General features: G+C 40.4%; 1 protein-coding gene across 4 annotated transcripts in view; it reads right to left on the reverse strand.

The window, feature by feature from the left end:
* The window catches only part of IKBKE (inhibitor of nuclear factor kappa B kinase subunit epsilon), a 66,719-nt gene that overhangs the window by 24,251 nt on the left and 16,491 nt on the right, over window positions 1-25,977 (reverse strand). For 3 of the 4 annotated variants that reach the window (XM_056558013.1, XM_056558012.1, XM_056558015.1), the window contains 9 exons: window positions 23,125-23,306; window positions 22,039-22,199; window positions 18,766-18,876; window positions 16,850-17,029; window positions 16,523-16,719; window positions 13,529-13,593; window positions 12,704-12,795; window positions 8,610-8,711; window positions 3,797-3,869 (listed from right to left, as the gene is read on the reverse strand). In XM_056558013.1, the coding sequence (XP_056413988.1) occupies window positions 3,797-3,869; window positions 8,610-8,711; window positions 12,704-12,795; window positions 13,529-13,593; window positions 16,523-16,719; window positions 16,850-17,029; window positions 18,766-18,876; window positions 22,039-22,199; window positions 23,125-23,306 (1,163 nt within the window). Of the gene's footprint in view, window positions 1-3,796; window positions 3,870-8,609; window positions 8,712-12,703; window positions 12,796-13,528; window positions 13,594-16,522; window positions 16,720-16,849; window positions 17,030-18,765; window positions 18,877-22,038; window positions 22,200-23,124; window positions 23,307-23,441; window positions 23,879-25,977 lie in introns of those variants that run through there. The other variant, XM_056558014.1, reaches the window with a different exon arrangement.

Genomic DNA, 25,977 nt, shown 5'->3' on the forward strand with positions numbered 1-25,977 from the left:
ATGGTAATATATATGGTGATAATGTTCCTCCTAGTATACTGGTATTATTGGTAATATTGGTCTCAGTATACAGGATTTGGTCCATAACAGTATGATGGTAATACAGTCATGGCCGTAAGTGTTGGCACCCTTGAAATTTTCTAGAAAATGAAGTATTTCTCACAGAAAAGTATTGCAGTAACACATGTTTTGCTATACACATATTTATTCCCTTTGTGTGTACTGGAACTAAACCAAAAAAGGGAGGAAAAAAAGCAAATTGAACATAATGTCACACTGAACTCCAAAAATGGGCTGGACAAAATTATTGGCACCCTTTCAAAATTGTGCAAAAATAAGATTGTTTTGAGCATGTGATGCTCTTTTAAACTCACCTGAGGCAATTAACAGGTGGGGGCAATATAAAATCACACCTGAAAGCAGATAAAAAGGAGAGAAGTTTACTTGGTATTTGCATTGTGTGTCTGTGTGTGCCACACTAAGCATGGACAACAGAAAAAGGATAAGAAAACTGTCTGAGGACTGAGGACCAAAATTGTTGAAAATATCAACAATCTCAAGGTTACAAGTCCATCTCCAGAGATCTAAATTTGCCTTGGTCCACAGTACGCAACATTATCAAGAAGTTTGCAACCCATATTACTGTAGCCAATCTCCCTGGGCGTGGACGGAAGAGAAAAATTGATGAAAGGTGTCAATGCAGGATAGTCTAGATGGTGGATAAGCAGCCCCAAACAAGTTCCAAAGATAGTCAACCTGTCCTGCAGGCTCAGGGAGCATCAGTGTCAGCGCAAACTATCCGTCAACATTTAAATTAAATGAAATGCTATGGCAGGAGACCAAGGAGGACCCCACTGCTGACACAGACACATAAAAAAGCAAGACTACATTTTTGAATGTGTGCAAGGCATCATGAAATCTGAGGATTACCAATGAATTTTTCGTTGCACTGTACAGCCCAGTGTCAGAAAGCTGGGTTTGCGTCCGAGATCTTGGGTCTTCCAGCAGGACAATAACACCAAACATATGTCAAAAAGCACCCAGAAATTGATGGTAACAAAGCGCTGGAGAGTTCTGAAGTGGCCAGCAATGAGTCCAGATCTAAATCCCATTGAACACCTGTGGAGAGATTTTAAAATTGCTTTTGGGAAAAGGCGCCCTTCCAATAAGAGAGACCTGGAACAGTTTGCAAAGGAAGAGTGGTCCAACATTCTTGCTGAGAGGTGTAAGTAGCTTATTGATGGTTATAGGAAGTGACTGATTTCAGTAATTTTTTTCCAAAGGATGTGCAGCCAAATATTAAGTTAAGGGTGCCAATAATTTTGTCCAGACCATTTTTGGAGTTTGGTGTGACATTATGTCCAATTTGCTTTTTTTCCTCACTTTTTCGGTTTAGTTCCAATACCCACAAAGGGAATAAACGTGTATAGCAAAACGTGTGTTACTGCAATCCTTTTCTGTGAAAAATACTTCATTTTATTAACAAATTTCAGGGGAGCCAATATTTACGGCCATAACTGTATGTATGGTGATAATATTCCTCCTTGCATACAGTTAATATTATTGATAATATTGGTCTCAGTATACAGTATTTGGTCACTAACTGTACGATAGTAATATGTATGATGGTAAAATTCCTCCTTGTATACTGGCATTATTGGTAATATTGGTCTCAGTATACAGGATTTTGTCCATAACAGTATTATGGTAATATGTATGGCAATAATATTCCTCCTTGTATACTGATATTTTTTGGTAAAATTAGTCACAGTACACATGATTTGGTCCATAACAGTATGATGGCAATATATATGGTGATAATATTCCTCCTTGTATACAGTTAATATTATAGATAATATTGGTCTCAGTATACAGGATTTGGTCAGTAACAGTATGATGGTAATATGTATGTGATAATATTTCCTCCTTATACTGTATACCAGTGTTATTTGTTAACTGTATGATTTATTTAGAGGTACATATGTTTATCATGTGAAATTGTCTTACCTAGTGTATGTTAACGTGTGTGTATATATATATATATATATATATATATATATATATATATATAGCACCACCTATTGTGAATGTGTTACCCTTTATTGTAATATTGCCTGTGATGATAATGAGAAGAGTGCTGAGAAAAGATCTCAGCAGAACAGGAAGGGTCATCTTATTGCGAGATGCAATGGCCAGTGTGAAAACAAGCAAGACTTTAGAATTTAATTCAGTATAGATAGTGATATGGAAAATTTTAATAAAAATCACCAACATTCTTACATATATGTTAATATATTAAATATATGTTTACCATAAAAAGTTGATTTAAATAAATGGTAATTTTCTGTTGACACGACTGATAATCGCACGACTGACAAACTGTCTCTATGCATTATAACTGATGTATTATATCCCATAAATTCACTCAGTGTTCTCTGTCAGTCAGAAGCATTACTGAGATGCCAGAGGCTAAATTCATTTAATGAAAATTACATTTATAGACAAGTAAAGTGAATTAATGCCAGGAGGTTCATAACTCATTACACTGAAACTTAAAGCAATGGAACTCAAATTTCAATAAAACTGTATCATCTTAGAACAGTTGTTCCCAACCTTTCCTTGCCAGATTTCTCCTTGGCAGCCCATTTCCAAAAATGTTACCCCTCCCCCATATTAGCAACATGTTTGTAATTTATATAGTTGCTGTTATTTCAAATTTGTATGCTTTTCTTTACTCCATATCCTCTTCCCAGGCCCCTTGCTCATCTTCCTATCTCCCCAGGCCCCCTGACTCACAGGTGACACCTATGATTATCGTTAACTTTGACTTTTCTTCACTATCTGGCCTAGACCTCCATTACTAGGTGACTCCCACACTGCCCCCATACATTAGTAGGCCCTCTCTTTGCCCACATATAATTGTAGGTCCCCATTGTGCCCCCTTATATTTGTAGGCCCCCACACTGCTCCCATATAGTTGGACCCCCCTATGCCCCCATATAGTTGGACCCCCCTATGCCCCCATATAGTTTTAACCCCCATACTGCCCTGCTTCAATGCTCCACTGCACCTTTGGCCCATAGCAGTTGGTCCTTGGTCTGGAGAAGCATTGGAGCACCAAAGCTGACATGGTAGTTTTCCTCTACTTTCTGTCTTCCTGCTCTGCTCTTTGGGGCAGCAACATCAGCTAGTACCAGCAGCCAATGCTTACTTCATTTTAAAGGGTTGTACAACCTCATCAAATTGCTTTTTGGGGCCACCAGAAGTAGTCAGGAAATCCAAAAGCAGCTAAAGAGATTACTTTCATTGGAGTTTTGACAACAATGAAGCCCTGCAATTTTTTGTAACTCCCAGAAATACACAATCAGAGCAACCCCCGAGCAACTCCAATAAAAGTCAATGGTAGTAAAGCAAACTGCGCAACTTTGCAGCCTAAGCTGCTTTAGGCTTTAACGGTCACCTCCGATGGTCACAAACAGGCCGGAAGTAGCCAGAAAAGGCAATGGACGAAATGGGACAACTCCTTTAAAAGTGGGACACCTGTGCCTACGGACACCATTACAGGTCTTTTTTTTTTTTGAGTACTCCCAGGAAAACTGTCTCTTGTTATGGTACTATAATTTTTAGCTCATAACTGGACATTAATGGCTCATAAGTCATTCAGCACTGGTCCAAAAATGCAATGGTCACTCCACCCCGGGATATAGCCACAACAAAAGTTAAACCTGCCAATGGTTAAATCATATCAAGGTAAAATTGGAAAGATGATGAATTTATTCCAGACCAGTAAACTTACTAGCTGTAGCTTCTTCCGACAATCCCCTTGATCCTGGTTATCTGTGGCAGATTCTTTATAAGCAGCATTGTATCTGTAAAAAAGGGGCATAAGATTATTTCCTTCATTGAATTCTGTGTACAATGAAACAAATGTGTTTGATTCCACTCAATACCCAAGCACAAAAGTCAATTCTGGGGCCTGAGTAGTGATGTCGCGAACATAAAATTTTCGGTCCGCGAACTTCCGCAAACGTTCGCGAAACCGGGCAAACCGCCATTGATTCCAATGGGCAGGCAAATTTTAAAACCCACAGGGACTCTTTCTGGGCACAATAGTGATTTAAAAGTTGTTTCAAGGGGACTAACCCCTGGACTGTGGCAAAACTCCCATGGAAAATTACATAGTTGATGCAGAGTCAGGTGATTTATGCCCTTTATGGATTAAAACCAAACATTCCTAAATGGTTTGGAATAACGTGCTTTAGCCTCCTTTAGGCAGCACATAGAGCCCCCCTTTAGGCATCACATAGATTCCCCCATATTAGGCAGCACATAGTTAGAGCCCCACTTTAGGCAGCACATAGTTAGAGCCTCCCTTTAGGCAGCACATAGAGCCCCCTTTAGGCAGCACATAGATTCCCCCATGTTAGGCAGCACATAGTTAGACCTCCCCTTTAGGCAGCACATAGATTCCCCCATGTTAGGCAGCACATAGTTAGAGCTCCCCTTTAGGCAGCACATAGATTCCCCCATGTTAGGCAGCACATAGTTAGAGCTCCCCTTTAGGCAGCAGGGTGCCTCCAGCTGTTGCAAAACACACGGACTAATAACTTTCAGCCCTTTGAATACTGTAGTAGTTAGTTGCTTGAAGGAACTTAAGTTTTATACTGGAGTACCCCTTTTAACCAGCGGTTCCCTCCCAACCAGGGTGCCTCCAGCTGTTGCAAGACATATTTGAGCCCTAAAAAGGGCTTTTTTGGATGCTGTCCTTAAAGCAGATGTTACACTAGTGCTTTAGGAGTAAACTGGACCCTGAATACACCACCTAGCAGCAACCTAGCTATCGCTTTCCCTATACAGCAGGAGCAGCTTCTCTGTCCCTCCACTTCCTAAGCCTGCAGCATGCCGAATGAGGGTAAAATGGCATCCGTGCAAGAGGTAGGAGGGTCTGGAAAGGAGGGACTGCTGCTGATTGGCTGTAATGTGTCTGCTGACTCAGACTCACAGGGTCAAAGTTTACCGCAATGTTAAAGTATAGGGGGCGAATCAAACTTCACATATGTTCGCCCGGCGATGCGAACGCGAACATGCTAAGTTCGCCGGGAACTGTTCGTGGGCAAACAATTCGCGACATCTCTAGGCCTGAGAACTCATATTAGTCATCCAGCCAACACAGCTTATCACAGCTTATTTATTATTAAGATGTAACAAAATATACAGAAAAATATTTATAGTGGAACACCCACCCTTAAAACAGTGGCCCCTGATACCAGCTGGAACCTACTCTTACCCTCAACATCTCTATTTACAGGATCATTCTCTCAATACTGTTGTGCTTTATCTGATACCTGCTACATCCTGTCATCCTGTTGCAGTATCTATAATTGGCCTTACAGTGCGGATATGTATTTTGCTGTATATTTCTATAAATCTTTTAAAATTAATGTATTTTAAAAGTTAAAGGGGTACTCCGCTGGATTTTCTTTTTAATGAACTGATACCAGAAAATTAAACAGATTTGTAAATTACTTCTATTTAAAAATCTTAATAGAAGTGCCCCGGAAGAAGCCAGTGCCGCTGGCGAAACGTCGGGCTGTAAAGGCTGATTCCTCACTCCTCTTGTAAACCACTGGGTATTTATATATATATTACTACATTATCTTTTTTATTATATATGTAATTATTATATGCACTTGCACTTGTATTATGTAAAATCCTTTCATTCTTGTTATGCTATGAGGAACACAACATAAACATAAATGCACTGGTGTGGTGGATGTAACAATGACATTAGCTAACCCTCAAAACTGATGTAAAATTGAGACATTAGCCAGTATATCCTTATATGAAGGACATACCTGAGCCCGCATACCACGCCAAGGTTTCTCAAGTGATGCGGGACCTAACCTAAACCTGCCTGTGCATGATAAGCAAGAAAACAGGGGCAAATGCGCAATTAAAAAAGCTTATAGCCTGCTTCCTCCCTCCCATTGTTTGTGTGACTACACACTGGAGTTGACACTGGGAGCAGTCTGTGAGTCGGACCAAAAGCTTTTGTAATTGCGCATTTGCCCCTGTTTTCTTGCTTATCATGCACAGGCAGGTTTAGGTTAGGTCCCGCATCACTTGAGAAACCTTGGCGTGGTATGCGGGCTCAGGTATGTCCTTCATATAAGGATATACTGGCTAATGTCTCAATTTTACATCAGTTTTGAGGGTTAGCTAATGTCATTGTTACATCCATCACACCAGTGCATTTATGTTTATGTTGTGTTCCTTACTTCTCTATGTTCACATCCACACACCCATTCATCGGGTACGGATGATATATGTTGGTCCTTGTGGTTGGTTGCAGACATCCTCCATTGTATGCATTTTTTGCTGGGGATTGCCCATAGCAACGGACCACAAGTGCAGGACTTGCTATTCCCTTTAAATGCACACCAGCATTTGGGCTCGAGCACTTCCTGACATTTGAGACAACGTTCTTGTTGTGTTTGTTTTGTTATGCTATGAGCCTCTACTAATGGTCCAGTGTCATGCTGGTTTAAATCTCTTTTGACTCCTGTTCTCAGGAATTATGTCATGTATTTTTAAATAGATTTTATTTTATTCTCCTCAATAAATTTAATATTTTGGTGAACGCTTTCTTTTGTTATGTCATAGTATTCCCTTCAGCGTGGGGTTATTACCAGTGTAAAGGGAATCTTTTTGTTTGCTAACAGTACAAGGTAACAAATCTGCAACCTCTCTAGTGCGTCCAGCTACAGGGGTTATTTCCATTGCAAGCAGTAGCATTGGAAATAACAACAGGTTCCATTGCAAAGTAAGGTCTAAGATACAGGTATCCTCTGGTCCAGCCAAGTTGAGCAACGGATTAAGGTTTGTAGATCTCCTTCTGGATCAAAAGGTAGCTATGTCTCAGAGAAACCCGAAGAAACGTAGGTGAGGGAGAGGATCTTTACATTTTGTACGACAGCATACACCCCCCAGTGAAGACTCCTGAAGCATGCACTCAAATTTTGTATGGTAGCTAGAGCATACAGTACAGCCTCTGAGTCTCCCATGTGCCCAAAGGGATAGAGAACAATAGTTTACGTTAAGAGGACTGTAATAGAACAAATGTAATAGAACAAACGGCCACTAGGTGTTTCTGTTCCGGTCCCTGCTGCAATTAATACAGTGAGTTTGATCTCCTCCCGGCCTGGCAGGAGACCAAACTCAGGAAGTGCTTCTCTGCACTGAGCTTGATAGCTGCACAGAGCATCACTGAAAGCTGAACAGAGCCTGAGGTCTTCTATTCATCACAGCACTGCAATGATGTGAGGACGGAAGTGGTCCCCCAGCAGGCTTCAGTTACGTCATGCCTGCTGGGAAATCCCCATTTTCTCCTGCTGGGAGATTGCACTATGTGAGCAAAAAGAAAGGTAAGATACACAGCTTTTTAAAGCTCTCAATTTTTTCTTTAAGGGTGGGAGGGGTGTTGGGAGTAGTTAGCCCAAGTTAGTTTAGAAAAGTTTATTTGGTGACAGGTACTTTTTAATGGGATGGCAGAGTTGGTGGGAAAACATATTTTTTTAATCAACTGGTGGCAGAAAGTTAAACAGATCTGTAAATTACTTCTATTAAAACATCTTTATCCTTCCAGTACTTATTAGCTGTTATACACCACAGAGAAAGTTCTTTTGTTTTTGGAGTTTTTTTTTCTGTACACGGTGCTGACATCTCTGTCCGTGTCAGAAACTGTCCAGAACAGGAGCAAATCGCCATAGCAAACATATGCTGCTCTGGACAGTTCCTGATACAGACAGAGGTGTCAGCAGAGAGCACTCTGGACAGAAAAAAAAAAGAAATCCAAAAACAAAAGAACTTTCTCTGTAATATACAGCCGCTAATAAGTACTGGAAGGATAAAAATGTTTAATAGTAATTTACAAATCTGTTTAACTCTCTGGCACCAGTTGATTAAAAAAAAAATGTTTTGCACCGGAGTACCCCTTTAAGTCTGACAAATTAATACAGGGCTGTGACAGTGACAGGTCACCAGTTATTTCTCATCACAAGTAAAGGACAAGTTGTTATCTATAAACCCTGGCTTTTGAGTTGTTGATTTCCTGGGGCATTGATATGGATAATAATAACAATAATACTACAGATATCCGCTTCACTGAAGTAGTGGTTAGTGGGAACTGTCATCAAATTATAGGGCTGCTCCATTCCTACCACCCGACACTTCAACCCTCATTATACACTAAAAGCACAACCCTACCTCTGGGGTCACAAACCTGACAACCTGCCAGGTAATAATACATCACATCATCATCGCTATTCCACAAAAAGGGGGCTTTCTTAAGATTTGCCCTCTTCTTCGCTAAAGTGCATAGAAGCTGTTCTTTTAAATAAATAAATAAATAAATATATATATATATATATATATATATATATATATATATATCTTTTTTATTTATTATCACAATTGTATTTTATTTAACATATATATCCTGATTTTTTTCCACCCAATCGACCTGCACAGTGTGAATGGTACTGGCCTGTTGTATACTGCTGTCAGCTCTGACAGTTTAGAAGGTAACGTGTACAGCATTGCATCCTTACAGTCTTGTGTTTCTGCTCTCAAGGCTGCACATGCAGTTATAGTAAGACATCACGGCTGACTTCTTCTCAACAATCCTGTGGCATTCGGCTTTTAGATTCTCACTGTGAGGAGACAAATAATGCTGGATAATCTCTGCACAGTCACAATCATGAACTCTTGCTAAGACTTAATTTAGCATAAACTGGAAATAGTTCAGAGGGTAAATAACAAATACCAATCTGCCCTTACCTAAGCAATTTTCAGTTTTTACTTTGCAGTGGTCCTGGATTTATGATTGCGAAAGTCGCACATAAGCAAATAAAAGTCGCAAACCCCCTTCAAAATGTCGCAAGTGTAAGCAAGGTCAAGCCTGGCTTACAAACTTGCCTATGACAGCATTTTCAAAAAGTCGCAAGTGAGACTTTTTGTGTGACTTTTTTACTTTCATTTTCACAGGCATGGTGGGGCGAACGAATAGGAAATGTACAGGAGGGTGAAAAGCTTGTCACCCGCCTGCACATCTCCCGCCCATGCAACACTGCTACAACTCCTAGCATGTCCTTACTGTAAGGCATGGGGGAGTGTCACCCACCTGCGCCACATGACTACAACTCCCAGCATTTCCTTACTGTAAGGGCATGCTGGGAGTTGTAGTCATGCAGTGGGGGCAGGTGATAAGCTTATCACCCGCTTGCACATCTCCCTCCAGCCCTGCTGCCTGACTACAACTCACATTATGTCCTTACAGTAAGGGCATGCTGGGAGTTGTAGTCATGCGGTGTGGTGCGGGCGGGAAATTTGCAGGTGGATTACAATAAATGTACTAACCTATTTTCCTTGTTTTTTTTTTCCTTATCTTTTTTTCCTTATCTTTTTTTCCTCATTTCAAATCAGTGTATCCTGTGGACTACGACGATGACCAGTGTTTTTTGTTTTTGTTTAATGTTAATAAAAAGGTTAACGAGGGCTTGTGAGGGAGTGTTTTTTTGGAATAAAAGTTTTTTTTCAACATGCTTGTTTTTTTTTGATTTTTTTATTTCCTTTACAGGCTTAGTAGTGGAAGCTGTCTTATAGACGGAATCCATTACTAAGCCAGGGTGTAGCGTTAGCACCAAAAACAGCTAGCACTAACCCACAATTATTACCCCGGTACCCACCGCCACAGGGGTGCCGGGAAGAGCCAGTACCAACAGGCTCGGAGATTCAAATATGGCGCTCCTGGGCCTAGGCGGTAACAGGCTGACGTTATTTAGGCTTAGGAGGGCCAGTAACAATGGTCCTCCCTCACCCTGGTAATGTCAGGCTGTTGCTGCTTGGTTGGAGAATGAAAATATGGGTAACCCTATCTTTTTTTTTTTTTTTCCATAAATTAATAAATTCTCAGCCAGATACCATCCAAACAGCAACAGCCTAACGTTACCAGGGTGGGCAAGGACCATTGTTACTGGCCCTCCCCAGCCTAAATAATGCCAGCCTGTTACCGCCTAGGCCCAGGAGCGCCATTTTTTTTTCTTATTCAAAATAGTTTTTTATTAATTTTCAATAAACAAAAAAACAATAACAAGGCACGACAGTGGCAGAGGCACAAGGTGTTAAGCATGGTCTCAATGCAAGATAAAAAAACAGAATAAGTCATAAAGACCGTGCATGGCAGAAAGTGCGGTCAGCACTAGGGAGTCCGTTACTCACGCAACAGACAGGAAGGACATCATGTCAAAGCAATCCGTATACTCAACAAGGAACACCAAAATAGAATATGTAATAACCACATCAATGCTAAAGCGGCAAGGTTCAGAAGGGAAAGAATAGAGGGATATAGAGAAAAAGTGAAGAACAGAAAAATAAGAGGGTAGGAGCGCCATTTTTGACGCTTCAGGCCTGTTGGTAGTGGCTCTTCACGACACCCCTGTGGCGGTGGGTACCGAGGTAATAACTGGGGGTTAGTGCTAGCTGTTTTGGGGGCTATCGCAAAGCCCCGGCTTAGTTATGGATTCTGTCTATAAAACAGCTTCCACTACTAAGCCTGTAAAGTAAATAACAACATTTTGTAACGAGGGCTTGTAGGGGAGTGTTTTTTGGAATAAAAGTTATTTAAATGTGTTTTTAATATTAAACAAAAAAATGCTGCTCATCGTAGTCCGACAAATCTGAAGTAGCCCACAGGATAGATGGATCTGAAATTAAAAGAAAAAGAAAAAAAAATGGGTTAGTACATTTAGGGGGAAAAAAGTGGTAAAAAATGTAATAAACACACATACATTTTATTTGTTGCTTATGTGTGCTAAGAAAATGGTATTCCAAAGTGATTTTATTGGATTTTGCTTATGTGAGCCAAATTGATCAATTCCCTGTGATAGTATGATAAATATGTCACACATAAGCAAAACTAAAGCAAATAAAAAAAATGCCTACAGAACTAAATTACCAAAGCAAACAATGATAAATGTCCCCCAATATGTAACACAGCAGTCTTTTTCCTAAACCGTATGTATTTGAGGAGTAAGAGAAAATCTGCCACATCTACACATTTCCTTATGTTATGGCTTTATTAAAAGGGACTTGAATTGATAATAGAAAGGTCTCATGCTTTATATCATTGCACAAATGGTGGAATGTGTTCATTTGAAAGTTAGCCCTATATTGGTTTTCTGTGCCCACCAAACGCGGTTGTCCATAGCTCATAGCCTTATGTGGCTGTTTAAATGGGCGCTGTCAGAATCAAAAACTTTTTATATGTTCTACATCTTGGCAAAACATTAACCTTACATTTTTAAGCTTCTTTTTAAAGAAATCATAGCTTAGAATAAGACCCCTAGGGGTCCCCATACCATCCAGAGCTTGGTCCAGTAAATGAGAGTGGGACTAGCACTCCTCTGTGCTCACTCCTGTCCTGTCTCTTAGTCTGCAGCTTGAAAACAGAGAGGAGGGTTGAAGAGACCCAGCAGAGCACAAGCAGACTCAGGGAGGAAGTGAATGCATGGTGAGTGAGGGCGGGCTCAGTGCTTGCTTGGGACATGTCCCTTCCTGAGCAATGATTGTCTAAATGAGTGAGCAGCAGAACAGAGGGATTTCTGAGGCTAGGCACATAAAAAGACATGTACAACATCTGTATGACCTATTTAGTAACATATAGCAGCATTATTTTGTTATATGACAGGTACACTTTAAAGGGGTACTCCGGTGGAAAACTTTTTTTTCAAATAAACTGGTGTGAGAAAGTTAAACAGATTTGTAAATTACTTCTATTAAAAAATCTTAATCCTTCCAGTACTTATTAGCTGCTGAAAACTGCAGAGGAAATTATTTTCTTTTTGGAACACAGAGCTCTCTGCTGACATCATGACCACAGTGCTCTCTGTTGACACCGCTGTCCATTTTAAGAACTGTCCAGAGTAGGAGAAAATCCCCATAGAAAACATATGCTGCTCTGGACAGTTCCTATAATGGACAGAGATGTCAGCAGAGAGCACTGTGTTCCAAAAAGAAAATAATTTCCTCTGTAGTATTCAGCAGCTAATAAGTACTGGAAGGATTAAGATGTTTTAATAGAAGTAATTTTCAAATCTGTTTAACTTTCTGGCACCAGTTGATTTAAAAAAAAAAAAAGGTTTTCCACCGGAGTACCCCTTTAAAGTGTGAGGCTAATAAAATAACAAGCTCAAGTGGCACTGCCCTACAGATTTCTAACATATGATAAAGAATTTTACGGACTGCATGCTGTAATACCTAAATAAATCTGATGCACCAAGTCTATTGTAGAATATCTGCCTCATAATTCCCCCAAAACAACTATTTTATAATAATTCCTATCTTGTAAAACTCATTTCATTTAAATTGATCCAAAATTCAGTTTTAGGTTTCCAGATTCCTGCACTTCTCTTCACAGTCATTTAGTAAAAATAATGGCTTTGGTTGCATTAGCGGGCACTTAAAAAGCTTACAGAAGACAGGATTATCATTGTGTTCGATGGGAGCTGAGTAAATCCATATATCCTGAGCTCCCCTTAGTGGTGACTATATTTTATTAGTAATGGCTGAGTGTTTATTTCATAATATGTATATTCAGCACCTGTACAATAGCTAATATATTCAGCAAGGAAGGAGTATCACTTACATGAACCAATACATCCCTCGGAGTATAAATTCTTGACATGTCAGAAGTGACTCGGTAACTCGCAATGTTTGGTAAACAGCACTGACAATATTCTGCAATAAAATATACATTTGTTACCAATATTTTTAGGTTGTGCAGAGAATCCTTGCACCTTAATGAACAATTCTAGAAAGGCTTTTTATGGGAAATTATAAACATAGACTGAGCAGGTATTTCCTATGTGTACGGACGGATAACAGGAAGCCCTTAGCAGCAGGACCGGCACCATCAAAACGGCACCAGGAGGGGATCGGCGGAAGATTTAGTACAACACTGAAAATGTTAACAGATACCCTCTGACTTACCTCGATAAGCCTCTCACATGCCAGGCTAGATCAACCCTGCCCTGTACTGATGAGGGGCAAATACCCCTAAAACAGGCTGTCTGGGTTAAATTTTTCTTTTTGGATAGACTTGGCAAAATCTCGGTTAGTGAGCAAGACACCTTAATGAGCGACACATTGACGCCCAGGGAGTATCACCTGACCGGTTGGCATATTAATGAGCGACACACTGACACCCAGGGAGGATCACCTGACTGGTTGGCATATTAATTAGCTGCTTTGCATAGTCCATTTCCCTTTTGTTTCTACAATTCTGCCTTTTAAATGGTCAAATTATTTTTTCTACCAGTAGAGGGAGTTTACAACTATATATTGTAAGTATCCCCAGTATTTAGTGCTGCAACTGTTGGAAACCTTATACCACTTCTATTTCTGCATTGAACTGCAAGATCCATGTTATTGTATCCTAATGACAAATAATGGGACTGATCATTTTACTTACTTTTGAAACAGAACAGTCAATAGACACATCTACGGAAGGTAGAAGCCTAGGAAAGTCAAAAGCAGCTAGAAAAAAGAATGGAAAGTACATTAATTGCTGTAGTACATACTCTAATAGTACATAAATGGTGCTATGGAAACAATGCACCCTCAGTATAAGCTCTGCTAGTCTTATTTACAACCACTGAGTGGCCCATTTACATTATAGTCTACTATGCTTTTCTATAACGCAAAAACACAGAAAGTAGTCACATATATTACATTTGGTCTATTTAAGTCTATGATCATTCTATGCACATGCCTTTTTTAAAGTGATCCCAACATTGTAGAATGCATTTGGAAAGTCTTTAAAAATGTTTACGTTCTTCACATTTTGTTGTCTGGAGGCCTTGTGCTAAAATAAAAAAAATCCAGTTCTCCATCATTCGGCACGGAATTCTCCATAATGTCAAAGTAAAAACATAATGTTCGATCTCTTTGCGAAATAAATGAAAATGAAAAAAACTAAAATAGTGCATTGACATACTTAGTTAGGTGAAATACCTTAGGCAGTGATTACAGCCTCCAGTCTTCTTGGGTATGACACCACAAGGTTTACACACCTGGATTTGGGGATTTTCTGCCCTTTTTCACTGTAGATCCAGTCAAGTTATGTCAGGTTGGATGGGGATCGCCAGTGAAAACCATTTTCAAGTCTCTCCAGAGAAGTTCAATTGGGTTCTAGTCAGGGCTCTGTCTGGGCCATTCAAGGACATTTACAGAGTTGTCCCTAAGCTGCTCCTGTGTTGTCTTGGCTGTGTGTGTAGGGTCATTGTTTTGTTGAAGGTGAATCTTCAGAACAGTTTGAGGTCCAGAGAATTTGGATCAGGTTTTAGTTAAAATATTTCTGCACCATTTGGCTTTCCCTCCACCCCAACCAGTCTCCCTGTCCCAACGATTGAACCCCCGCCCCACAACATGATTCTGCCACCATGCTACCTGTAAGGATGGTATTTGGCAGGTGATGAGCAGTGTCTGGTTTTCCCCAGACACGACACTTAGAATTGAGGACAAAACATAATTCTCAGTTTCTTAAGAGTCTTGTTTCTCACAGTCTGAAAGTACTTTAGGTGTTTTTTTGTTTTTTTTATCAAACTTCAGAAAAGGTTTAATGTGTGTTTTACTGAGAAGAGGTTTCTTTTTGGCATAAAGTCCAGATTGTCCTGGTTGTTCCAAACTTCTTTCATTTATAAATTATAGAGGCCGCTGTATTCTTAGGAACTTGCAGTGCAGCAGACTTTTTTCTGTACCCTTCTTCACTTCTGTGCCTCCAAACAATCCTGTCTGTGAGCTTTACAGGTGGTTCTTTCCACCTCATGATTTGGTGTTTGCTCTGATATGCATTGTTAGCTGTGAAACATAATATGTAGACGGGGGGGTTTCTCTTGCCAAAATATGTCCAATCAACTGAATTTACCACAGGTGACTCCAATCAAGGTGTAGAAACATCTCAGAGATCAAGAGATATGGGAGGGCCATACCAATTTTAAAAGTCATAGCAAAGGGTCAGAATACTTATGTCCATGCAAAATTTTAGTTTTTTTCTTTTTTTAATAAATTTGCAAACAATTTTAGGACATAGGACATAGGACATTGAGTGCAGATTGATGGGGGAAATTATCAAAACCTGTTCAGAGGAAAAGTTGCTGAGTTGTCCATAGCAACCAATCAGATCGCTTCTTTCAACTGGCTAAAGGGGTATTCCAGAAAAAAAAGTTTTATATATCAACTGGCTCCAGAAAGTTAAACAGATTTGTAAATTACTTCTATTAAAAAATCTTAATCCTTTCAGTACTTATGAGCTTCTGAAGTTAAGGTTGTTCTTTTCTGTCTAAGTGCTCTCTGATGACACATGTCTCGGGAACCGCCCAGTTTAGAAGCAAATCCCCATAGTAAACCTCTTCTAAACTGGGTGGTTCCCGAGACACGTATCATCAGAGAGCACTTAGACAGAAAAGAACAACCTTAACTTCAGAAGCTCATAAGTACTGAAAGGATTAAGATTTTTAATAGAAGTAATTTACAAATCTGTTTTAACTTTCTGGAGCCAGTTGATATATAAAAAAAAAGTTTTTTTCCTGGATAACCCCTTTAACTTTTTGCTCAGGACAGGTTTTGATAAATATCCCCCACCCCACCCCCCCCCCCCCCCCACACACACACACACAATATTTTTATTTTATCACAAGATCACAACATATCAAAATGTGAAACTAACTGAAAGGGTCTGAACATTTCCTAAATACATGTGAGGTAAATACATGTGAGGTAAATGAGTGTTTAAAGATCTCTGTAATTATGTAACTACATGTTGCCTCATGTCACTGCGTTTTTTCTAAACTGTCTCTCTGCCGTGACTGATCGGCATACAGGGGTCGTCTTCCAGCACTGAGCGAAATCGGCCAAGGGAGGGAGGGAGGAGGCTTAGCACAGCTTGTTTGACACATGAGCTCTGAGCAGGCTCTAGAGCTGACAGATTCCATTTAAAACACCAGTCACTAGCATTGTACATTAATTTCATGTGCATTTTCAGTGTGGAATCTGAAACATTTCTTTCCCATTTGAATGTTGTCTAAAATATCCCATAGACTGGTGATCAGGCAAATGATCATTCATTCACAATCATTGATAAGAGCAATCACCCCAGTGGTCACCTGACAAACAAGCATTAAAATCATTGAAGCAGCACATTTCCCTAGGTAAATAAATATTGTCTGTTAGAGGCGGGGTTTGAATAAATTATGATAAGGGATGTTAATTCAATCCCCATAAATAATTGGTTAGTGAAAATTAAAGTAAATAGGCGCTGATCAACCTCTTAGGCTCATTCACATCACACCTAGTACCTATGCTTAGTGGAGCCACTTCTATGCTGACATTAATGGGAATAGCCAACTTTATAACAATGGGAAAGATTACAAAAATGCAGTAGCTTCTAGAATTCTACTCAACTTACGGTCTTTATAAGTTACTCCTATTGGGCCTTCACTCTCACAACCATTTAAAATGAACGGATAATGTTCTGTTGTCATAGACAGGTGGTGCACTTGTAAGGTTGTACTGATGGGGTACGGGTGGCCTTCATAGAAATATATCTGTCGTTCTGGTGCAACTCTTGTTTGATTGGCCACCATGTCCATGAATACAGCCACTCTGTTGCAAGAAGAAAAAAAACATAAAAGGAAACAATGAAAATGATTCCATTAAAATGGTAACTTCCCTTATAATTAGAAGGGATGTGTATACACAGCTGAATGTATACATAGCTTTCCACATTACTTACGAGTTATAATGGTGTATATAAATCTTGTGCACTCTGGCTTGTGGCAAGGAGAACACATGAACAACCATCCTCTCTAAAATATTGTTGGTCTCTGCAAAGAATTGGTCAAAGCCCCAGCATTTTTCCTGGTCAGCTTCAAGGATATTTGGGAGGATGGCTTCAAACTGTGTCCTCAATCCTCTGTGGACAAAGAGGAGAACAATTAGAGACCATGGTGACCAATGGTGGTTGTCAAATAAGTATAATGCAGAAAGACGGCAGAAAGATTTGGCCCAAAACAGGATATATAAAAAGATCATAGAGTAACCTGTTGGTTTGTATTCTCATGTCGCAGTTGAACAGCATTTTTAGTTATCTAAATACAAACAGGCTGCAAAAGTGACTTAAAGGGGTATTCCAGGAATCAAAAGACCTCTAGCCGTTTTTCTCCAGTTTGGGTGCGGTACTGCAGCTCAGTTCCATTGAAGTGAATGGAGCCAAGATGTCATATCACACCCAAAGCGGAGACAAGGAGGGTGCTGTTTTTGAAAGAAAAAATGACTGTTATTTTTTATTCCTGAAATACCCCTTTAATTATTATTATGACCTATTAATATTTATTCTATATTACGCTCAATTAAAAGAATTAAAAATAGAAGCAATTATTACAGTGATCTGTGTATTTTCTGAAGAATTACTACCAAAGAGCACAACATAGACTGCGTTGAGCCCCAATGCAAAACCTGAAATAGGGTCCCCTCAACTATAATGCTTCATTTAAAGTACCGATTTCTTCATATGGGGAAAAAGAGACATTATAGACCCCCTCAGGCTCCAGGGCCCAAGTGCAACCGCAATCTCTGCACCCCCTATAGTTACACTATACCGCACTATAATACGCAATATGAATTTTTCATGGATCATTTAGTATAATTTTTATTATTTATAGGTAAACTATATAGTTAGATTCATCAGGAAACACTGTCTGGGTGGTTTACTGCCCGTGTTACAATGGTGGTTTATTATAGGGTTACAATGACCCTGTTGGCTGGCCTTGAAGTAAAACAGCTCTGTTCTCATTATTGGGGCTTCTTTAGAATTACATGGGTATTCATAGCAAATTTAGGACTAAGGAAGTAACGTGTCTCACAAGATGTGAAATCTTCCTAGGGAAAAAAAATATATACGTAAAAATAGCTCATTTCCAGAAGGAAAGAACTTGCTCTACAGTGCCACCTACTGGAGGTAGCTTCCCCTACACTCAATGTCTGACCCTTTAAAAGCCACCAGCACCTTGAAAGCACTCTGCTCTGAACTCAGAGATAACTGGCTTGGCATGAAATCCCTGATCGGGATATAGGGCCCACTAAAGGATGGACATCGGTTGTATGGGAAACTACCTCCAGTAGGTGGCACTGTAGAGAAAGTTATATCCTTTCTAGAAAATTTAGCAAATATATAGGGGGAGATTTATTATCTGCCATGTTTTGGTGTGATGCACATATGTAAAGCGCTGCCCATTTTTAGTTTGCTGGATTTAATAAGAGGCACACACCTCTTAGGCTCCATGACTGCCTTACGTCTGTCTCAGTAATATACAAAATGTGCAACAGACTCTAGAACTGCTGCAAAGTGTGGCTATCACTCTGGAGGACTCTGGAGGTTGTGTGAGCATAACTTCCATGATCCCGCAGTCATTTAAAAGCTGCCATGTAATATTACTTTGCCCCTGCAGGGGATTCTGCAGTGAAAATAAGTGGCCATCCCTAAACTTCCACTAGTGATAACAGCGTATGGCCAATGGTGTAAGCAGCTATACATGTGATGATCCGCTGATGGCTGGGGCGCCCCCTTTCCTTTAACCGTATTCTCTTCATTATTGTACTTAATGTATTACATAAAACATATGAAACAGGAAAAATAAAATGAGCTCTTACTCTGAGAGGCGACAGGTAACTGGCAATTTAGAAGTCCAGTCGATGGGTCCATTCTCTTTCCGCTGCACTCCCGCAATGGCACCTGGTGGTTTTTCTGCTGTAATTTTGTGCCTGAATAAAACACATGCATCTGTCATGTGATTTCCATGTTCTTCACATCTTAAAGGGTACCTTTCATTAAAAAAAACTTTTGACATATTATAGATTAATGTATGCAGAATAACTTTACAATTGCATGTTATTAAAAAATATGCTTCTTTCTATTTAATTTTCCACTTTGATTAAATGACCACTAGGGGTCTCCCTACCAGTCCTGGCAGCAAGCATTTCAGACTCATGCTGGAGTCCTAAACACTACGAGCTGCCAGTCTGCTTTGTTCACAAAGGAGAACACTCAGAGCTGCCAGCCTGCTTTGTTCACAGCCTGTTTGGCTGTGAACAAAGCAGGCTGGCAGCTCTGAGTGTTTAGGACTCCAGCATGAGTCAGAAATGCTTGCTGACAGGACTGATCGGGAAAAATACAATAGAAAGACGCATATTTTTCATTAACATGCTATTGGAAAGTTATTCAACATTCATTAATCTAAAATATATCAAAAGTTTATTTGATGAGAGGTACCCTTTAAAAAACAAGTCATTATCATATATTCATATATGTAGGCAAAAAATTCAGTAACCAAATATTTGGTTATGGCAACTCCTCACAAATCCCTATAACCCAGACCCAATTTTAATCCTACATACATAATATATGAGATATATCTTTAATAAGACACATCCCATTACTAAAAGCACAGGAAGGCAAAACTAATGACCTTATACAGCTCTATTACCACTCTACTACACTATTATATGGCCATCCCTAATGACCACACTATTAAAAAAGATGAAAGAAATATGTAACGTAATAAAGCACTTAGACAATAAACCACTTGATAGTCCTAATATAAGAAACAAGCAGCCGTAGGGCACCATTTTGTACAATCTCTAGGAGCCTGTAATGTAATGACCGTAATAAAGATTCCTTGTGGATATAACCACAGCAATACGTCAGTCATCAGAGGATCAAAGCAGCATCATATCTGTGGGAAAAGGGCCGATAGTTCTACCCGCACGGGTTCATTCTTTTTAATTAAATTATGAGAACTGAAATCTCCAGCGTGACCCTGAACCTAAAACCAAATCATGGTGTTGGTAACTGTGGCCTCTGACATGGATGTAGATGACAAGGTAATAAATAGCAGTCACTTATAAAAAGTATATAGAAGGGAAAACTATTATGGCTGCATGTTGGCTAATACAGTGGTCCCTCAAGTTACAATATTAATTGGTTCTGGGACGACCATTGTATGTTGAAACCATTGTATGTTGAGACCATAACTCTATGGAAACCTGGTAATTGGTTCTAAAGGCCCAAAATGTCATCCAAAAATAGGAAAAAGTGAGGATTAAAGATAAATAAGTAGATAACTAATATATATAAAGCAAATCCTTACATATAAAAGTAAGAAAGATCTGCTGGGAGCTGTAATCACTGTCTATGTCAGTGTTCCCCAAGCAGAGAGCCTCCAGCTGTTGCAAAACTACAACTCCCAGCAAGCCCGGACAGCCTTTGGCTGTCCGGGCATGCTGGGAGTTGTAGTTTTGCAACAGCTGGGGGCACCCTGCTTGGGAAACACTGGTCTATGTAGAGGACAGGAGCTTCTTCAGGGTCCTGTACAGTACACAGTGTCCTAAAAGTAACATGGAGCCACCACACCTGGTGTCCAAAGGAGCAGCTAACCCTGGTACAGGTAAAGTGTACAGAACATGTAATACCTCCCTGTACTGTAGGGGGCGCTACCAGACACCAGTCAGTGCATACACTTCAGTAATACAGGGGTTTTACCAGTAAATTGCCCATTCTGATTGGTCAGATCTTCCAGTCATTGACACGTTTCACAGATCTGGACTGTCCAAGTATTGTATATTAAGTCTGGATTCAAGTTACAATGGTGCAGAAAAGACCATTGTACGTTGAAACTATTGTATGTTGAGGCCATTGTAAGTTGAGGGATCACTGTAAAAGCGAAGTGGGCTACATATTTAAACATAAGGGCTTGTTTACAGCAGGCTTCTCATGCATTATTATGGGCAATGGAAAGATGAAGCAAAATATTAAGATTCCTTACAATACTTTCTATAGACATTTTACATTCTTGCTCCAGTAAGATCAGATACTTCCTCCCATATATAGCTTATTGGACAGAATCAGCTGGTTGACTGGTAAATGTGGCCTCCAAACCATGAAAGGCAACAGAGGGATATGAACTGCTTTATCTTTATAAAACAAGACTATATTAACATAATTACATGCACTGTCCTTATACTTACTTTTAATAGGCAGTATAGTATGACAGTATAGCCTTCAGGGTACTTAAATGGTTGTACATTTGAGTAGGGGGGCAGAGACTTAGAGAACCATAAGAAACAATGGTCTAGTGGAGGTTTTGGCAAGTGTGTGTGTCATTTACCACCCTTAATGAGGTACTCCGCCCTCGACATCTTATCCCCTATCCAAAGGATAGGGGATGAAATGTCTGATCACGTGGGTCCCGCCGTGATCTCTCCTGCAGCACCCCCGTTTCTCAGCTGTACAGAGCGAGGATCACTCTGTGGCTGATGACAGGTGATGCAGAGGACGGAGTATCGTGACGACATGGCTCCGCCCCCTTGTGACATCCCGTCCCACCCCCTCAATGTAAGTCTATGGGAGGGGGAATGACGGCAGCCTCGCCCCCTCCCATAGACTTGCTTTGAGGGGGCGGAGCCGTAACATCACGATACTCCGTCTCCAGCATCGCCTGTCATCAGCCACAGAGCGATCCTCACTCTGTGGAGCTGAGAAATGGCGGTGCTGCAGGAGAGATCCGGGAAGGTCCCCAGCGGCGGTATCCCAGCGATCAGACATCTTATCCCCTATCCTTTGGATGGGGGATAAGATGTCTAGGGGTGGAGTACTCCTTTAAAGAGCTCCCAGTAGAACTATTTTCTACTTAGAAAGAATGGGGGAGATTTATCAAAACCCATCCAGAGGAAAAGTTGCTGAGTTGCCTACAGCAACCAATCAGATTGCTTCTTTCATTTTTAAAAAAGCCCCTGAAAAATGAAAGGAGTGATCTGATTGGTTGCTATGGGCAACTCAGCAACGTTTCCTCTGGACGGGTTTTGATAAATCTCCCCCACGACTCTTTTCATATGAACCATAAGATACATTAAAACAAGATCCCTCACATAATTTCCTTGTTATTTCGAGGTCCACCATAAGGGATGAAGGGCAAGCTACCACAGGCAGCATGGTAAAATGTAACTCCAATACTCCACAGGTCCACCGTGACGCCGTACACTTTCTGATTTGGTTTTCTCAGGACTGCTCTTTCATACATATCAGGATGCTTAAACAGAAAAAAAGAAAACAACAGAAAAATTGAGCACGCTGTGTTTAGCAACTCAGAACAGACAAAATACTTGCTATATTTTATTTTATTATTTCATTTGGGGAGGCCTGAATGCTTGGTTTCTGGCTAGGTCGGGAAGAAGCATATCCCTGCACTGATTTTATTGACTACATGTATCTCATCCAGCGGCGGATCCAGAGTCTGATCTCGGGAGGAGCACTATCAGGTTATATTTGCACGGGGGAGAATGTTTATATGGAAAATCTCAGCACTTGGAATAATGGCAAGGAGGGCCCTCTGGTGGGGAGGCAATTGCCCCCCCCCCCCCCCCCCCCCCCTGGATCCGCCACTGATCTCATCCCTGTCCTGGATTAGGTGCTGTTCACATTACGTTTTGTCAGTACCCTACAAGTAAGTGTTCAAATGCTGTTACAGACACTAAATGGAAGTGCCGATCTTACCTTCTATTGTTGCTTAAAGAGAATCTGACAGCGGGTTCACCCGCACTAAACCCAATATACTGTGTTACAGTGCGGGTGAAGAGCTGTAAAATGAGGGGTCACTTATTTTCGTTGCATCTATGCAGTGTAATGGATGTTTATGAAGTCAATCTTAATGCAACCCATAGCGCAATGGAGGCAGGTAGAAGCGGGTAGCCCCCCTGCCTCCTCAATTCCATCCGTCTTGAATATTCAGAATCTTCACTCTAACATCACTAGGATGTGAGAGCCGGTGGGGGGAGGTGAGCGATTATTATTATAATAATAAAAGCCCATTTACACAAAAGTGTTTTATCTCTAAAACTAGGACCCAAAGACTGTTTCCCGGGTGCCTCTGATTTTATACTAACATTATGCTGACATTTACACAAAACAGTTATAACCGATAAGCCATAATCTTATTTGTAATCCCACACGCCTACCAAGTATTCTTCGGTTCCATAAAGAGACATGAACGTCTCATCATCCTGAAGCTTCCGAGCCGCACCAAAGTCAGTCAGCTTATATATACTGCGCCCATCCTCTCCAATCAAACGCATGATGTTCCCGGGTTTGATGTCTCGGTGCACAATTCCATTCTCACGTAAGTGATTCATTCCTGCCACTGATAACAAAACAAACTCATTGCTGTACATAAAAGTCAACATTAATAGGTATAATACAATACACTCAATCTCTGAAGAAAGAAAAGGCATAAAACTGGATTGTTTATAGAGTTACAACAAATGTTAACTCTTACCTGTGGGCCGACTAATAATCAGCAGAAAGAGGTGACCTTTCTATTTGTTAATGGAATCTCTGTTCACTGGAGTACAGAGGAACGCTAGGTATATACCCTGTCATTAGGACAATAAAACCAAAAAATAAGCTGGTTTCTCCTAGGCCCGCAATATACAGCCTACAGACACTGATCTCTATTGACCCAGCAGAACCATAAGCAAAAGCAGCAAGCCAATAATAAATGTCAGGGAATAGGGAAATAAACAGCTAAGAAATATAGACCTCCAAATCAAAGGGGAGGGGGATGTGTGTCCCAATGAACTCAGAGGAAGAGATTTTACAGAACTCAAAATATCCACCTTTCTGTATGATTGGGAGACACAAGAAAACAATAGGATAAAACAAGGCATTGAGGTGAGTCCCCTTAACTGTAGCACTATACAATTGAGGCCAACAATGGGTTAAGTGTGTACCTTTTACAACCTGTAGTGGCGGCGGGGGGGGGGGGGGCATTGCAAACCCCCCGCCACGCCTATCTGACTGTTGCTGACCGCACAATTAAAAATGTTCTGGTTGATAAAGTGTAAAAAAAATAGGTAAAATGTATGGCTGCATTGCAATTGTTATCATCAATACTATTATGGTATTAGTCGGGGGGGAGGGGGGGGGGTAAAAAATCTGTGACAGTTGCACTTTAATTTAAAAAATGGGAGTGACTGGGAATAGGCAGGATTAGGGTAGGGTCACACGTAATGGATATGCAGCGTATTTTACGCTGCGGATCCGCCGGTAACCCTACCCATAGTGTGCCTCCAGCTGTGACCAGCTGGAGGCACACTATGGCTAGGGTTACCCATAGTTTTGCAACATCTGGAGGTCCGCAGGTTGAAGACCACTGAGAAGGGATTGACAGGCGGAGAGTTCACTCGAGTATAAGCCGAGGGGGGGGTTTTCAGCACGAAAAATCGTACTGAAAAACTCGGCTTATACTCGAGTATATACGGTAAAAACTCAATGGCCCTGATTTACCAAGAGTGGAGTGTAGGTTTTGTTGTGTCTTTTGCTCTTCCGACAATTTTTTTTCCATGGTATTTACTAATTTACTCCGCTTTAGGAAACTTTATACATGCTTTAAAGTATAGGGATTTCTTCCGTGAAAATTCACATGATTTTCAGAATGTTTTTTGGAAAAAACAAGTGATTTTGGATGAAATGTAGGGAACACACCTCTTTTTCCCAAAAACCACACCCATTTTTTGTTTATGTTTTTTTCACTCTGAGTGATTCTGATTCTGTCGGGTTTTTTCTGTCGTACATTCTGTCGCACATTCTGTCGCATGGTCCGTACGACAGAATTTAGATGCAAAACCTGACAAAAAGAGTAGGAATACTGTTAGTAAATGAGGGCCAATGTGTGTATGAGTATGTATGTATGTATGTATGTGTGTATGTTCCAGCATCACTTCCAAACGCTAAAGATATTAACATGAAACTTGGTGCACATGACGTACATTTCGCGTCAGGCTTCGTCAGGGAGCGTCCTCTGGCGAAGCCTGATGCGAAACATATGTTGGGGTTTGGATTTGGTAGGTGGCACTATGCATGGCAGGTAGTCTTACTGTTGTTAGGTGTTGTTCCTATTGGCAATCTCTCCAGTCTTTTATACTTTTAAGTTCATTCCAGCAGCTATCACCTTCTACTTTTTGTCTGGCTTACTTCTTTTATATATTGCCATTTTCTATTTTCCTGTGATCTATAGCTGCTCTCCCTGCTTTTTAACTGTATCTTATATCCTGTATTCCATGCATGTATGTGCCATTTTTGTACCATCTCCACTCATCTGTATTTGTCATCCTCAGTGCCTATATTTTAACATTCTTCTCTATTTTTATCATAATGTATGTCTAAATTTTGATATATGTTTAATAAAATTTATATTTTACATAATTGGCTCTTTTTTGTGGGTGTATATTGTTCGAGCGAACCAATTGTGGCACTTTTCCTATTGGCAGTATTAGGTTGGTGGTATAATAGTTAAATTAACCCTAACCTATCCTCATATGTGAAGGATGGGGTTTTTGTTTCAAGTTCCATACAAGTATATAGGACTTTTGGTACCTTACTCCACAAGCTCTGCTTCTCCTGGTGAATGTGTCAGTCCAGCTGGCAAGCCACACCCTCCCCGCATTCCATGCCCCATCTTGCAAAGACACGTCCACCCTTTAAGCTACAACCCTTTTATTTTCATCTTACAATATCTTTACCATAACTCAGCCACACCTGAGGATTAGAAATGAGGACAGGATATGGGGACAGGATATGAGGTCTGGATATGAGGTTGGATATGAGGACGGGATATGGGGTTGTGGTGGCTCAGTATGGGAGATGTTACCCCATACCCTTGCTGCCCTGTCAGGCAGCCTCCTTCAGTGTCCCCAGGGCCCCTTGCACCTGTTTCCCCCTGTACATATGTTCTGCAGTGTATTGTATTATAAAATGTGTTGTATCTTTAAGAGTTATGTCATGTGATTGTTACCCAGGAGGTACCATTGACC

Source organism: Hyla sarda, chromosome 2 (assembly GCF_029499605.1).
Source record: "Hyla sarda isolate aHylSar1 chromosome 2, aHylSar1.hap1, whole genome shotgun sequence".
Taxonomy (NCBI): Eukaryota; Metazoa; Chordata; class Amphibia; order Anura; family Hylidae; genus Hyla; species Hyla sarda.